This window comes from Amyelois transitella, chromosome 12 (genome assembly GCF_032362555.1).
Source record: "Amyelois transitella isolate CPQ chromosome 12, ilAmyTran1.1, whole genome shotgun sequence".
Taxonomy (NCBI): Eukaryota; Metazoa; Arthropoda; class Insecta; order Lepidoptera; family Pyralidae; genus Amyelois; species Amyelois transitella.
Genome location: NC_083515.1, coordinates 3933824 through 3951184, shown reverse-complemented (window position 1 = coordinate 3951184; position 17361 = coordinate 3933824). Strand labels below are relative to the sequence as shown.

Here is a 17361-nt window from a genome sequence, read left to right as displayed (position 1 = left end):
TAAATCTACAAATGGAGCAGACAATTATTTATGGTCCGAAAAAACTAAACCGAAATAATTTTAACACCGAACGTGAAATATTCAAACTATTCATTATTAACGGCGAACGTCAGTTTTCGAAAGGTAAATGTATCTGAATAAAAAAAGCATAATGAACAGGTTCAAATTTATTTATGTTATGTTCATTAGTGTGTCTGCTAACCGATGCTCTTACGGCATATGTATCCATGATCTAATCCAATACGGTTTTACCCCAGCAAAGGTTGCGGAGAGTCTGTACTTCAGGTTTTCCAGAGAGGTAAGGAAGGACGCAAATAGGACTTACGTTCCATGCTTTATTTTTGCAAATTGATCTGATTAACTAAAGATCTAATTCCATAATGAGGCCAATTTTGCATTAGGAAGGGTGCATTAAATCTCTAGCTGGTACATAGACTCGGTTGGACAAAAGTGGCCACGTTCATTCTACAATTTATGGTTATCGAAGTCGCGCGCCGGTATCTTGGCGGGAACGGATGGGCCCCGGGCAAACGGTCGCATACATTATTTTTATGTGAGCACACCCGAATTACGTTTCAGGTGCAATTATTTTCAAACTTCAATTTGATCTCCGATATTCGTGTTGGAGTTATTGCTTGTCGGAAGTTTTACTTGGGTTCATATGTAATGTATGCGGGTTCCGTTGACATTGCGGTTTTTCAGAATTAAAATACTTATATGTGTCTAAGTTAACATGATTTCGGTATATTCTCGTGCTGGAATAAGCAATTTAATATATTGTCTACTCGTAAAAGTATCATAAACCATTACAATGACGCCTATATCTAAATCGTTTTTTTAACAAATTAATGACGTAGGTAGGGTACTCTACTCTCAGATCTTTATTACTGATTACAGACAGTAATAAACCTGAAATGCCATAATCAATAAATTCACTTTAAATTGTTGAATACGAAAACAATCTCCGATCAGTGAAGAATCAGTAACACCACAACTGCTCCATCAACAATACTGCTAGATCAACACCGCATTCCTGTCACCATCACACGGCAATTTGTATCGGGTCGTCATTGTTAACGCATGCCTCATTTATACCAACACGAATGAGGACAATAGCACCAGCCTCTGCCAATACCGCGTTGTCCAAGTGAATTGTTCGCCTCGTGTACCGGCGATAAATCCTCCAAAAACAATAGCACATAGGCGCCTGCCTAACGCTCCACCATCGGATATACATAAATCAGTCGGTTTACTAACGCGACCATGTTGTATGGACACTTGGACAGCATGCGAGTATATCATCTTGAAGCGCGGGATGTGAACTTACTAGCTTTCAGTTTTGGGTAGCATGGCCGAAGAATAAATTATCAATATATTATAATAACTTAATCATTTTTTGAAGTATATCTAAATATTTTGACAATATGTTGAAAATACCTATCATTCTTGATATATAGGTTATAATTTAATATAGTTTTAATTTAATCACAATTTTCATAGGTAACAAATATTGTTATTTAGGTACCTATAAAAATTGTGATGAGAAACATATTAACATTTGAATAATATTTCTTCATAATAATACTTCATGGATTATTTTACAATTTTTACAAATAACTAGCCGCACAGTATCAACAAACTTTCATCGCAGTAGTAATATCCATGCAAGTTCTGATAGTGTATTGAAATACCTATCAAAACCAATTGTTGGCAACATGTAAATTCACCGGAGAATCAGCTGCTAACAGTTTTACAACCTATCGCCGTGTTCATGAAGGCAAGGTTGTATTAGTTGTACTTCATATAATATTCAGTATTTCATGTAGACGTAATATTTGTAGATATTATTCTTTCAGTTCCAGTACCTCCATATTTCCAAAAGAACATTTGAAAGTCGCTCTATCATAGCATAATTTATTTTTAAGGGATCAAGTTTTGTAATTTCATTGTTGATTTAATTAATTTCCCCAGTTCTATTTAAGATAAACAATACGACGTGGCGAAATTAATTAAAAGCGGGGTACCTACTATGGTAATACGGTACCAGAGCTATAAATACTTTAATAAAAAAATAATTGAAACGTGTTTAGTAATTCCATTTCTGGGCAAATTCGCTGTACGTGACAAAGCAATTATATTTAAAAGCTTGATCTTATTTTAACGTTCATTATGTTCATAATTGTAAAGTCAACTATAATTATTTTTTTAATTTTAACTTAGAAATATCAGGTGGCTTTTCCTCCGTAATAAACACCTCACTCCCTTACACAATAACCCTTCAGCTTATTTCAGCGACAACTCTCAATTATTAAAATATTCCTTTTAATACAGCTCTTTCGCTAAGAAATGCTTGACGATAATGTTGTTCTTAATTACAAAATCAGATTTATTAAAACAGAAAGCGTTTATTAAAACAAGCTGACAAAGAAAATTTGTAAATATACCTTTGGTATTTTCGTTCGTTTCGCCTCGTGAACAACGTTTTAATTTGCTAAAGTACATCATAAATCCAAACGACAAAATACTCGATGTTGTAAATACTCGCATTAATAGGAAAGAACGAAACTATTGAAATATACGACTATTAAAATTTATTTCTTAAAAATAAGCATCCAATTATTATATGCCAGCATGGTCCCCATACTTTTTATTACCTGTACGAGTAATTTCTTGTTGTAAACTAGAAAGGACTTCAAAGTATAAAGGTAATATTGAATTGTAGATATTATAAGCTTAGAGTTATATAGAACAAACAAACAAACAAACCTAAACCACGACAAACATTATTTCAAAAGGTAGGGCGAGAATGTTGAATTTGGTTTACTTACTTCTTCTTCTTTGTTGTTTCATTTTCCTACTTTTAACATAGAGTCGGCACAGTATGTTACTGGACGTGGTCTATGTCCTAACCATGATCCAATATGGGTTAGTTTCCCAAAAAACCGCTAACTCGCCCATTGGTCGTCGTTACAGACGGAGCCCGGATTCCTCTTTAGACATATGAGATGCATACGAATTAATACCCGGAGTATAATAATAATTGATAAAGTAGCAGAAAATATTATAGTTGCTATGTTTACACCTTAATGTAAAGTTGATGAAGAACAAAATTAAGAAAGTTATATTTTCGTATACGGCTACTTGGTGTTTCGCTATTCATCGAATGTCTGTGCTCGCTAGCAAACGTGTTGCCGTGAATATACAATTTTAGCGATTGCCAAATACGGTGAGAGAATAACAACATTCAGCCTAAAATTGTTTCGACAAAATCCCGCTATCTGGCTATATGAATCCCGGCTAGGAAGTAGAAATAACAACGTATTTTCTAAAGTGAAATGTTTGTGTTTTTTACTAAAACAAAGGCGCATGAAAACATGACAAAAAAAATTATTAGAGTAATAAATAGTAGGTATGCAGATTTCTTTGCTGTGTAAGTTCCAGTAGAGTAAAATAGGATTCCAATTCACTCCGTGAATTTCGTACATTTTATCCTAGACTGTGAATGGTAGGTATAGTGTAACAATAACAACCATGGCGAGGCAAGCATTCAACCACCAAATTTGAACGCAATCTCTTCAGCTCATGAAAAGTAACATTTAGGTACATAGAGTCCTCGGCGGTCACTTGTAGCCAGCCAGGTAACTCTTGTAGCAGTTCATTTTATGATCAGTTTTAGTTAAGATAGTTACCCTTACCGGGTACTACCATACCCATTTTCTCTAAAAGAAAATCAGCTACAACATAAAGTTTCTTCGACGTTCCTTTTCTAACATGGAAGTCTATAGATATTTAATATACGACAAAAAGGCCGTAAAGCTATAAAATGTTACAGCGAATATCCGCACTATTCATATTCCGCTTTTTATAGGGGACGGACATATCTTTGTGTTTCGTGGGTTTTATGCGACCTTTATGTGGCGTCGTCAACAGGAACACTGACCCACGAAATTCGTTCTCTTTTACGTCTCTATAATTTGGTTTGTTTATCTCTTATTTGTTCCGATTTTTAGCTGAATTCCCATGGATTTGAAGGACTGTAAAGGTACAAAAAGAAGAGGCTATATAGGTTCTTAAAAATATTTGGAATATTGCCATAAACTATCCTTATTTACAAGTTTAATCAATAAAAATATGATAATTAAAATTGCGCCTGAGCCGTTAGTGTCCGGAATTACGGAATAAACCGTTTCTTTGGTATTGTATTAGGTATTTTAGTAGAAATGCGTCCAACTACCACATTTAAAAAGGCCTAGTAGAGAGTGAGATAATCAACGAAACAAAAAAGAAAATAAAAAGTCTAATGCCCTGTCTGTATTAACTTTAATTACAAACAACCAACAGATTGCATTTCAGCATCACAACTTACAACACATTTTACATTATATTCGTAGGTACAGTCGCGAGCAATAACATAATTCTGAAGTTACACATATTACCTGCAATATGTGTAACTAAAGAAATTTGGAAATGTTTATTACATTACATCTTAATGCTGGTGATTGTACGTCTTTGGCAAGTTGACTCTAACAAACAATCGTTCAGAATAATGAGCAACTATTTCTTTACATATCTTAAATACAAAATGAAAGGTTCAACGGTGAGGCATATTTGAAAAAGATAAATCTTAAGTAGATATTAAAAAAAGGTAAACTCAACTTATCTATACGTAAACTCGAATGGTTGTTTCGTTTACCAACTAATTATAAAAGTGTTTATTGACTCTTAGAATAAAATGTTTTCTTTTTTATCTTAACAACACTCCAAATTTACTCATAAGCCCTTTAAGTCACTACCTTATTTCACTCTTTTCACTGGCCGTTTATTAAAAAATGTTTTGCTTTGCCGTTGTGTTAATTTGCCGTTTTGTTAAGAAATGTTTAAAAGTTGTTGCATTTAATTATAATTTTGTTTATGAGAAAACCCAGAATTTTATTTTCATCCCGGCTCATATTTCAATTTAGACAAAGTTCGAAAAGGATTGATTTGTTGATAGATATAAAAAAGGTCAAAAATTTAGTGACGAATTCAGGTCGAGTCAACCATTCATTGGTAACAACATTTTATAAACAAATAATAATAAAATATATTTTTACCAAGAACCAAATATACTTCACCGTTAATGAGCAAATTCTCTGTAGAGGGTTCATATGACGCTTATTACTGTCATTGAATTTTTTTTCATAATCGGTAAAATCGTCAATATGTTTAGTATAAAATGCTAGTGAACCGTAGCGGTTACAAGCACAAGGTATGATTTTAATAATAATTTTTATATTACATCCATGATATCAAAACAAAATCCAAGGATAAAGATAAACATTACATATTTAAAAAACAAATTCAGAAACATGAATATATAATAATCTAAACGACACATTTTCGAGATCACATGTTCTAGTAAAATAAATAGGTTAGTATTCTTTTGAAGACACTATCTTAATAACATTTAATGGGTGTTTTATAATTGGTAATTTGAGTAGACTGCGATAATGATTAGACATTTATAGCCTCAAAAATAAATGTAGCACAAAATTCCTGCTTCGTGCGTCAATTCTTGCTCTTTCGTAAAGTTCAGTACTCAAACATATAACTTTATAATAATTATCAAAAGGAGACATTTTTATACAACCAACTGATTTCATTTTTTTCCTATTTAAAATCATTTGATTTTCAGCCGTTTCATCATGTCAAAAAATTAATTCAAAATCAGAGAGACTATTTATAGAGGCTCCTTTTTGACATGCAGCTGCCCATACATTTTTCTTCTACTTTAAATACAATTTTTTCTTTTTCTTAAACATTTGAGCTATCAGTATTTTTCGGCTTTTGACCTTACAATGATAATAGATGTCAAGGTTATTTTCCGATTTGGGAATAATTATAATGTAGCGGTTATATTTTCTGTAAGGCTGTAAATACTATCATAAAGTAATATGATATGTTTCCTTGAGCTTCGAGCTATGGTAACAGTTCACAGCTATTAAAGATATAGCGAATATTTCGTACATACAATAACAAATTATCTATTAACATCTTATAGTTCACTTAAAATTACATCAAATATGTATATTTCTAATTTATGTACAGTACTTGCATTACACTTACAACATAAGTCTCATATTTTTTTATCTCAAAATATACACAAAAAGTATCTTAAAAAATTTCGCATTTATACAATACTGTTACAGTTTGAGAGCCTAATTGTCATTTCTATGTGCGGAACTAAATTCCGGCAATAGTTCCTTTATATTTGGCATATAATGGCTCACCTTCGGCTACGTTCAGTGGAATGGTTCTAAAATTACTCGCAGTATTTGAAATTCATTTGGACAATCTTTGGCACTTATATACTTACGTCTAAAAGTCTTACACTGAACCAAAGATCTGTTGCATTGATTTGATGGAACAAGATCTGCCATTTCAGACCCACTTTATTTTAGATAAGGTTTTTTATAAGTTTAACAATACCTTTCTACAAAGAAAACTCTAAAAACTAAAAAAATCAAAAGCAACCACACCAAAGAATGGGCCAGGAACAATAGAAAAGCTTGCGAACATACGTTATTGTAACTATTTCATAATTTAACACACTTATCTAAAATTTTGTGGGTCAAACTTAGACCACAAGCTTACTCGCTACACGATAACACGAGACGCGTCGACTAGCACAATGTCACTGATTGCAACAACCCTTATTGAATCATCCAAATATCACATTCTTTCACTTAATTATTGTTTTCCTTGCTATGCCCACATTCGCTCTACCATGGTGTCCTGTTTGTGCAAGCATTTTCTAATGGCGTCAAGTATAATGACGACCCGCCTGTCTAGAGCGGCGAGGTGTGGTTCCCACAGCACCGGGTTTAAGGGATCGGCTTTCAGGGATTCCCGCAAGACTTTCGAAAGCGGCTCTTCGTTATGATGCCTAAAATATGTAATTTAATTAATGTCGATTATCAAACGCAACTATGATCTTATTACTCAGAGGCTAAGCTGATGGGAGATAAAATCGTTCGCTATTGGTTAGGCATTATCCTGTTTAATTCTTCTTCTTTGTCTGATGGACGTCATTTGGGATAGCAGGAAATAAAATTCTCTCCACCACGGAACTAAGATTATTTTTACATTGAGTTCAAATACTAAGAGAGACTCTTTAGAGTAAGGTAGCTAAATAGCATACAAAGCAGCACCCTAGCGAAAGAGAGAAAATACTCTCGTTGATTTGAAACGCTCTTCTGATTTTATTTATCAACAACACTAACCTACACATTAAAGCAATTAACTAAATAAACATGATGCAATATATATTAGTGTGTGTGGTTCCCGGCACCAATAAAAAAAAGAATAGGACCACTCCATCTCGTTCCTATGGATGTCGTAAAAGGCGACTAAGGGATACGCTTACAAACTTGGGATTCTTCTTTTGATATAGACGTGATTATATGTATGTATATATATTAGGGTCCCTAGGAAAGGATTGGAAGATCAGACGGGCTTCGTATTGTGTAGAAACCTGACTTACGTAATTCAGAATCGTGGTCACAGGCGCACACAGGCTCTGACGATACTACATCTTATATTTATTAGCCATCTTGCTTACCATTAGGCAGATTAAGGTCATTCAAGTTACCAAGAAAGAATGATGACACAAAGATAGACTCACTTAAGTAAGGTAGCTAAAGTGGTGTGCCGTACGAAGCAGCACTGCAGCAGAGGAGCCAGGATGCTGAGCTCATCATGGAAGGCCTTCCCGAAGGCACGGCCCTGGTCCAGGTGCAGCGTGAAAGTCTCATTCCCGAACATTCTACAATATAAAATACTGTAAGCACCTTACCTTTACTATTTTTGTGCCCTAAACAACATATTCTTTACACTTTTAGACTTTAAAGCTCTCATATCCATATAAAATACATTCCCTTTTTTTTGTAAGTATCAATAAAATCAAAACTACCGAACCGATTTTGATGATATTTAGCATCGAGATAGAAAAACTTTATTAAATAACATGGGCTACTATTTTTCTGAAAATTCCTCCGAGAGAAAAGTTCTGCGCTGAAGCTCATAAAAAAAGATTACACTTTTTTGTAATATTCCAAACAGGTAATATAATAACAGCTATAATATAGACGACTAACTTGAATGTTTCGTAATGATGTCTGTCCATGTTCCCGGAGAGGAAATCAAAGATGGACATGTCCATAAGGTCAAGCAACCGCCGCCCGGTGTCGTAGGGTGGCGTCGTGCGTACCTAGAAAATTAATGTGAATTTTAAAATGAAACCTCATTTTTATTTGTCTAAAGTTGATTCTGGACACTAAGCTAAGGTAGTTAACCTTCCCGCTGAATTAAATCTTGCAGTCGTACATCTTTTGGTATTATTAATTTCTTGATTGAACAATCATCCAGGCTGGTAATATGTGTTATTTTTCCCTGGTGACTGAGTGTGCGTGAAATTTACTGTATTTTGTATTTTTTCCTCACCCTATACTTATCATTGAAATCGAAATACTTTTTCAAATTTAAATAGAATTAGTAAGGCGAGAGAAAGCAGAGAATAAGAAATACTAATATAGAATAAAATATTGCAGTCTTGTTAATTTTTTGGAACAAATAAACTGAAAGACTTCATTTTAATGATATTTAGCACAAGACAGACTCATCTATCATTAAGCTTAACAGCTGAACGTGGCCTATCAGACTTTCAAGACTGCTGGCTCTGTTTACGCCGCAAGGGACATACGTGACTATATGAATTATAAAAAATCTATCAATTTAAAATTGTATAAGAATTTTGTACATGATTCATACTCACTGTCTCACAATAGTCTGACTGCAGTTCCCACTGTGCTTTTCTTCTTTTGTGATATGATCTTCTCCAGGGATGTCGCCAAACCTATGAAAATAATAAAAAAAAAATAACAAACTGATTCAGCTGCTGTCAAATAAAATCACTGAATAGTTCTGTATTTACCTTTCGTTCAGCAATTTCATTTGAGGGTAGAAACGCTGCGAAACTCCCTTCCAACATGTCAGGGTTGCCACAAATCGCGTGCCCCGTGTCACAGTAGTACGAGCATTTTCCATGAAAGCAGAAGTTGTTGGCTGGTGACACGAAGAATGTCTTGAGGATTTCTCCTTCTGTGACGTCATATATTTCCGTGGTCATGTTGAGAACCCTGCCCACGACCGGCATGGCGCGACGGAATCCTAATATCCTGTGAAGTGTGAAAAAGTATTATTGTCTCATTAAATTAACTACCAGTAAACTTTACCTATGAAGTTGATCCCGCCAAATATTTTTCAATGAAAACTACTTACTAAAGTAAGTTTACATTTTTCAGTGCACATAAAATGTCACAAGAAAAAAGGAAAACTCGATATTTATATATTTTTAATTTACGCAGATAGTAGGTAGATACTATATTATTACATTAGGTTTTAAGTTTTCTGTGTTACTAACAATAAATGATCTAAGTTTTCTGTTACTATTATCCTTTCTAAAAAAGGGCATAATAATTATACATATACAAGTATGTAATAGAGCCGCATTTGCATGTATTTGTTACATATTAGAGCCATTTACTTAAATGCTTATCGGAGTTAATTTTGGATGTCAATACAGCTAATATTATCAGTTAAGATAATGATATATTGTATATGTTATTTGAATCCATTTAATAATTATGATTATTAGATAAGAAAAATCACAGGGAATAAAAAGAATCCATTAAGCTAAATTTGAATGATAATAATAAAGTAATATACTTGTAGTTCCATGTCGTGTCTTCGTTTGTTTGTAATATCTTTATTGCATAGAAATTTACACAGTAACAAGAAAATAGTAAGTACATAGTTTTTGTCAAACAACTTTGTCTTTTTTTATTAAACAAAACGTTTTATATTTGGTAACTACCTACCTATACCTAATGTAGTAAATATTATGGTATTTATAATGTAAATTGTAATAAAAAGCCAGGTTAGAGGCTAACTTCTATATTGTTTTAAGACAACATATAATCACGTCTATATTCCTTGCGGGGAAGACAGAGCCAACAGTCTTGAAAAGCCCGATAGTCCACGTTCAGCTATTTGGCTTAATCATAGAATTGAGATTCAAAAAGTGAAATGTTGCTAGCTTATCGCCAGAGATCGGATATTCGGATGCATATTTACCTAAAGTTGGGGTGTTGGGTTAGTATGGAACGTACTTCTGTAGAAAAAAAATCACGCGGTATAATTCTGGAATCCTGGTAGGTAGGTACCTAATTTTTTAATAAATATGATCATATCATCCATCACTTATGTTTATAAAGGTGTTTATCATACCTAATAAACGATAAGTTTCAATTTCTTGTTTAATAAAATTTCCGGGATTCAAAATAATTCGAATCCCGAAAGCAAGAAGCCGCCTCCATACTTTCTTAGCCAAAATATTAGTTTAGGTAGATATGCGTCCGATTATCCGATCTCTACTCATCGCCTAAAAGAAGAATGCCAAGTTTATAATCCATCCCCTAGTCGCCTTTTACGACATCCATGGGAACGAGATGGACTGGTCCTATTCTTTTTCTATTGGTGCCGCGAACCACACGGCACGGTTCTAAGACAACCTTATATTTATCTGCTTTCCTTACCTGTCTAGATGAAACGCGGCAATTTCAGCGTTGTGTCGCTCGTAGTCCGAAAAGTAGAAATGGTTCGGTAATGTCTGTACATCTCTTGCAAATCTGTAAATAAAGATACGCACTACTATTTAGCATCTTAAAATTAATTATTATTATTACTATATTATACTTTTGCTTTACTAATTGACTGACAGATTGACGCACATCCGAAATAGCTGGATAAGAAGTTAGTTTGGCCGAAGTTGTGGACGATAGAAAATCTTATCGTAAAAAGGTAAACATGCTATTGGACATTATTTTAGGAAGACTTGATTTTAACAATAGTAAATAATATATGTAGGTATGTAGTTTACATCAAAAGATTTTTGTTCACATAAAAAATACTTTTTTTTTTTAAATCTAAATTTAATAACATATTATATTTAATTAACAATAATATTAAGTGAATACTATTATATTCAAGTGATTTAAAATACTACATTACATAAACACAATTCTAGCATATTGCATGTGTTGAAATTTTCGTAGATTTTCTAAATTATACAATATAAAGAAGTATCAATATCTACTTATAACCACAACAGAACGATAACGAGTTCAGATTTTATAATTTCTGCTTTCAGAAGAGAATGGAGGACTCGACAGACAAGAGGGTCGATCTTGCAGATAAGGCACGCTCTGGCGCAGCACATACCTGATACTGGAGCCAGGTCGCATAAGTTTTATCGCTGCAAGGCTCCATTGCAATGATATCAGTTTACATTATATATTTAGATATGTGCCAATGGAATATTTATATTGTCTTAATCTTTACCATGATAATGAAAAAATAAATCAATAATTACAAAACGGATGAGGAAAATTCAGGCAACTGGATCAATCATGATCGAATGGAGTTAGATGGGACCGTTCCTTTGCAAGTCGCTTCGTGGTTGACCTGACTTACTCATAGTTAAAGGATTACTTCTGGTTCCCACCCCAAGAGGTAAGAATTTAACCGAGATGAACACTAGGAGAAAGAAAATATAAAATAATACTCATAACTATGTAATTATTAATCTAATCATTGACACGTGGTGAGATGTCAGTATATCAAATATGAACTTTGATCTTTAAAGTACATTGTATGCAATAATATTTACGTCATGAAGACATTGTAATTGTAACTCCCAATAAAACCGTCGTGTCCCATAATTTTGCACCAAACGTGACCTTTTGGTACAAATAGTGTAAATTTCCTATAGTGTGACACTTATCATTTATTAGATGCGAAATAATAATTTAATACGTTACGTTCGTTTCATAATCGTCTTGAAATAATGGTACGTAGCTATACGTACCGATCTTTCAATAGGAATAGATGAAAGATGTAAATTGACGTGGTAGAAGAAAACATTAATCAGTAAGAAGTTCTACGAGTATGTAGTGTTAGAAGAGGTATGCTAGGTAATGTTGAATAAACTATCTGTCTGACCCACACTTAAAAGAGTAGACCAACCTTAGACACATAGAAAAAATATCCATAAAACGATAGTCTTTGCTCAAATTCGGCAGTTTCGGATACTCTTGACCATTTGCCAGATCGTCCTTAATATGATCAATTAATTTGATGTAAGTAATGAAATGTTTTTCAAAGTTATTCATGAAAGCGAAGCCATGCTGAATTTTGTTTTCACTTTAAAAAAACAACTTGTCACTCAACGTTGCAGACATTCAGAAATTAAAACCAACGGATATAAATCCATTAAAGAGGAATATCAGATATCGCCCTCGGGCCTGTACCCCTGTCCTTGTGTATAAATTTATTACGGTGAAAAAGTGAAGTTATTAAAGAGAACATTATTTTAATTTATCTTAAAATCGTACCTAAATAAAGATTGTATCGTATTGCCATTAGGCTTTCTGCATTATGGACAACTCATGCTGCTTGCCTAAATTGCATTTTTTAGAACCTTTCAAATAATTCAATTCCTTCGTAGTTAATATATATAGAAATATTTAATTTAGGTTAAGAGCAGCAACAGTTTTTTCTTATTTTTTATCAATTAGATAGAACTTTTTTTTTCATCATGGTGCCTACGTCAAATTTTAATAGATAGGTTTCTGTTTTTGTTTATACCAATTTAAGACTCAAAAGAAGAAAGCAGCGAACGATATCTTTTTTCTCTTCTTTCGTTTAGATAATGAAAATAATAATAATTGTCAATGACTTTAACTGAGCTGAGAATGAATTCAAAATGAATGAAAAAAAAACAGAAACCCCTTAAAATAAATTTAAAGACACACCCATCACCTCAAGTAACTTACCGCAAAGGTCGCTATCGATATGTCGAGTTATCGTCCCCGTAGGAATTGCGGTGCCTAACTTCCAGGAGGACCTTGATGTGTCGCCGGGTTAAACCCAGGAGTACAATACTCTTATACAAGTAAATTTAAGACTTAGTAACCTTTTGTAGTTTTGTCGAATTTTACTATTTTCGCATTTTGATCAAATTAGATCACAAACCGCTTAGTTATTTTAAGATGTTTAAAATATTCCGTTATATTGGAAATTTTCAAGTCATTTGAAATTTATGATACCGAATAAATTGAAGGAATCGATTAAAATGACAAAAATAACAATTCATTAAATATACTCACACTTGACACGCACGACTTTATTCCTTGCGTTAGGCAAGCCAATAAGTAGTCACATAATTCAAATGCCACGTTTAGCTGAATTTCCATGCAAGTCTGATAGTGTTTAAAAATTTATGTTTAATTTACGCACTGGCCGCTAACAAAAAAATACGATCGTCTTTTGTTGATGATCCACAAAAATGATTTAAGACGCAATAAGTTAAGATCATTTTAATGTTTTGAAGTTTTAATATTATAGTTTTCTTTATTTTTACCAATACAGTATTGAATTTTCCATCCCGGCTTAATTATCTAAACACATAGCTCACTAAATCGAGTGAAGGGTTCATAAATATAAGTCTTTTTTAGGGAGGCCAACAAACTGTCGCAATTTCCGAATCTCACTTCCATCACTAAGCCTTTTACTACACCTTATATTATAGAAATACCTACATATATTTTTAAAGAAAGCATAACAGAGTAAAGTGCGAAGTCGTAAGACATTCTATATTGAGGTCCTGAGGGAGATCTGCGATATTCTCGCGGGTGAAATTTTGGAACCGTATCCTTTTGTCGCGAACGAAATTGTATTCAATATCTTTTAGAATATGTAAGAGTTCAATACGATATGTACAACTTGCGATGAGTATTGATGAAACTTAAAATAACAAATTTAGTTTTGTCATTTATAATAGATTATTTTACTATGAGTGGCACAGAGTCACAAAGGACAGAATGTATCAGGCATTCCTTCAATGTAAATTTATTGACAGCCCCATTTCCAGGTATTTTAGAATTAGGTACTTTTGAATTGATAAAGCCGTTAAAGTTAACATAAATTAAACTTACTAAGAACCAATATGCAGTTGTTATAACTATAAGTACAACTTCCCAAACTACCAACGCATTTCGCGAAAGGTATGGAATATACTTGCAAAGAAATTGAATGGAAAACACAATCAAATCCCACAATTGCTCGGAAGTAACAAACTCCGTACTCAATACTTGAATGGGTGAGTTTCGAACAAGTGGGCAAGCCGCTAAGCCGATATAGCGGGAAACTACCAACTTTCTCAATGGAACACTCTGGAACAGGTGACAAGTCCTTCAGGATTTCAGCTATAGCACTTCAACTACACTTGTTTAGGAAATAAAAGTTGCCCGCTTGGCGTTGACATGGCAAGACGGATGGATCCTTATAACCCTTATGACAAGACTTTTCGAACTATTCACTGACTTCCTTCCAAAATTACGAATTTAATAATCTCTAACACTTCCGTAACAAGCAGGTACATCGTCAAATTTATGAAGAATTGATCATGCTGTGAAGGGGTTCTTTCTTCGGCAGATAAATGATGGGTCATCCTAATTATATATGTTATATATTTTATGTATGTATATGTATTTATAGTGTATATTATGTATCTTGTATGTATTTACGCATTTTTTTTTTGTAATGTATGTATTTTGTCAGTATGCATGTGCACTTTATCGCACCACCAACTTAGTTTTTTCTGTTTGGTCAGCTGGTTGACTGGTAGAGAATGCCAAGCGGCATTAAGTCCGCCTTTTGTACATTTTTGTTTTTGTGCAATAAAGTTTAAATAAATAAATAAATAAATAAATCATGCTATGAATAATATTTTTCAATGTTTTTTTTATTTTTTAACGATTTCTGTAAAAACTATGTTCATATTTGAGAAAAGATGTTTAACATTCAAAGTAAGTACCTAAGTCATACCTCATTGGTTTGAAGAGCGCCTGTACTCCATTTGGGTAGTCAATGATCAGCTTCAGTTGTGTGCCTCCTTCTTTTTGCTCTAAAATAAAAGGAAATTCACATCAGTCAATACCTCAGTAACCCTAGAAAAATATTAAAATAAGTGACATATTTTCAGTTCTAGTATCAAGAAGGGCAATAAATAGATGATAACGACTAAAACATTTTAAAAATCTAATTGAGGAACAAGGATCAATTATAATTATATTAATTTGAAAGCCATTACTCTATTCGGTTTCTAAAAATACTTGAACTACGCGATAAAGTCGGTCCAACAATGAAATCCATTTAAGTGGTTTAAATATTTAAGTCCAATTGAAAGTAAAGGGCGAGATTGTTGTGGCACTATTGTCCGCCGGACCGCTAACCCTCCACTGATTGCAGGACCCGACTTCATTTAAAATACATAACATAAGGTCCGCACAACTTAAATACAATTTTATAAAGAGAAAGAGTAATTTAAACTTCTGGCGTTAGCCCTGGTTACAACCTCACTTTCCTGGAGCGGAGCCCGGGGTGCGTCCTTACCTTTGCGTTTGTACAGGAAGCGACCCCTATCTGAACTCCGCAACCTTTGCAAGGGATCCTAACTCATATTGAATAATGGTTACACATTCACGATTAATTTCTTCACGATTTTTCTCTCACCGTTAAATAGCATCAGTTTGCACTAAAACTAATGAACGTAACTCAGAAAAAAGTCATCGAGCGAGGTAAAATTTGAACATTTGCTATTGTTTATTAATTCATAAAATAATTTATAATTTGGGATTCACAGCTACTCCAAATTTGAAATTCGCATAAGAAAATAGTTCAAAAAATAAAAAGAACATAGTAATTTACCAAATAAAACATAACGGTAATTTTCATCGGTTTTGTCCATTACGTTAAGGTCATAGGTATCGTGTTATTTTTCATCTCTACGGTTGCATTTAATTCAATGAAATAAAAATTAATTGAATACGAACGAACCTTATACAATCTCTATTCTATACGTTATACAAACTCCCTCTTTACGGTTTTCAGAATTGTACCTGTTGTAGATACTATAAGATGGACAGATTTCTCAGAATGGTGATTTGGAATTAATTATTAGCAAGGCATTAGGGTTTTACATTCATGGTATACATTAATAAGTTTTATGGCAATGCGTCATATAATATCAGGAGAAAACTACACTTTCATTTTATTAGTTAAGCCTAAAACTTGGGATTCTTCTTGTATGCAACCTGTCATTATTTGAATCTCGATTCCAGCATTAATTCATACAGCTGAACGTGGTGTTAGCTCTGTCTACCCCGCAAGACGTGATTATATGTATATACATTCTCAATATACTATTATATTATATTAGTACTTAATTGCACTTTATAGTATATTAGTATAGTATATTAACTAGCCTCTACTATCCACACACGTGATTTTTGTTCTGAATAGTCTGACCCAAAACGACCACTGATAAAATATTCAGTATTGTGTTAATTGGATCTAGAAAAGCTATTACGTTTGGACTCGCCACCTGCAGACATCGACATAATAATGTGGCCATTTAATTGTCTCTAATAGCATTAATTTCATGTTATGACGAACCCAAAATACTGTGATGTTACTGTTAATAATGTAGCAGACCACAATCTGATAGGCAGTGTGATATGTAAGGGTCGTGCAAAACTAAGTAAGTACTGAAAAATACAGTAAATGCGTCTGAGATCGAAATTTAAAGTATTCAAATGTTTGTACTAATGACTCTTTTCTGAATTATGTACCTATATTTATTTAGGCGGTAACCGATGCCCTGATGGAAAGGGAAAATATTATGTGAGAAAACCTGCACAACTTAAGCGACAGTATCTGTAACCAATATTAGATTTCCCTGTAAAAGTTGTAGACTTATTTAATCCAATATGATCATAGGGAGAGAGAGATATCAGAGGCAAATGACAGGAAGAAGAAGTCTTAAGGGAAGATAAGTAGATCCTGGAAAATTATTCGGTTATAGAGGTTGGATGCCTGACTGTTAATAACATTACTATGGGAAAAGACCAGTCATGGCAAGATGTGAATTAATCGCAAATGGAATGTTATCATACGCTATTGAATCCGGCTGTTATCGCTTGGCAATGGTATTCGTCAAGCTAAATGAGATGCATAATAGCAACATCTTAGAAAATTTCACAACAATGTTAGCTTATAATACGCATTTAATGAACAAAAAGGACAGCAATGAATAGTTATAAATTTATGATATTAATATATATTTCATCAGGTGACAAACTATTTGACATATTTAACTTAGACAATTCATGTAATGGGAGTACGGTATGAAATATAAACAAA

The 17361-nt window shown here is 33.3% G+C and overlaps 1 protein-coding gene across 1 annotated transcript in view; it reads right to left on the bottom strand.

Annotated features, from left to right (window-relative positions):
* Positions 1 to 4303: 4303 nt before the first annotated feature.
* Positions 4304 to 17361, bottom strand: part of LOC106142609 (extracellular serine/threonine protein CG31145) — a 62770-nt gene continuing 49712 nt past the window's right edge. Inside the window, exons 6-12 of the mRNA XM_060946815.1 lie at positions 14986 to 15064; positions 10635 to 10727; positions 8972 to 9215; positions 8813 to 8893; positions 8136 to 8248; positions 7664 to 7804; positions 4304 to 6925 (exon numbers count right to left, since the gene is read on the bottom strand). Of these exons, the coding sequence (XP_060802798.1) occupies positions 6745 to 6925; positions 7664 to 7804; positions 8136 to 8248; positions 8813 to 8893; positions 8972 to 9215; positions 10635 to 10727; positions 14986 to 15064 (932 nt within the window). The 3' untranslated portion in view covers positions 4304 to 6744. The remainder of the gene's footprint in view (positions 6926 to 7663; positions 7805 to 8135; positions 8249 to 8812; positions 8894 to 8971; positions 9216 to 10634; positions 10728 to 14985; positions 15065 to 17361) is intronic.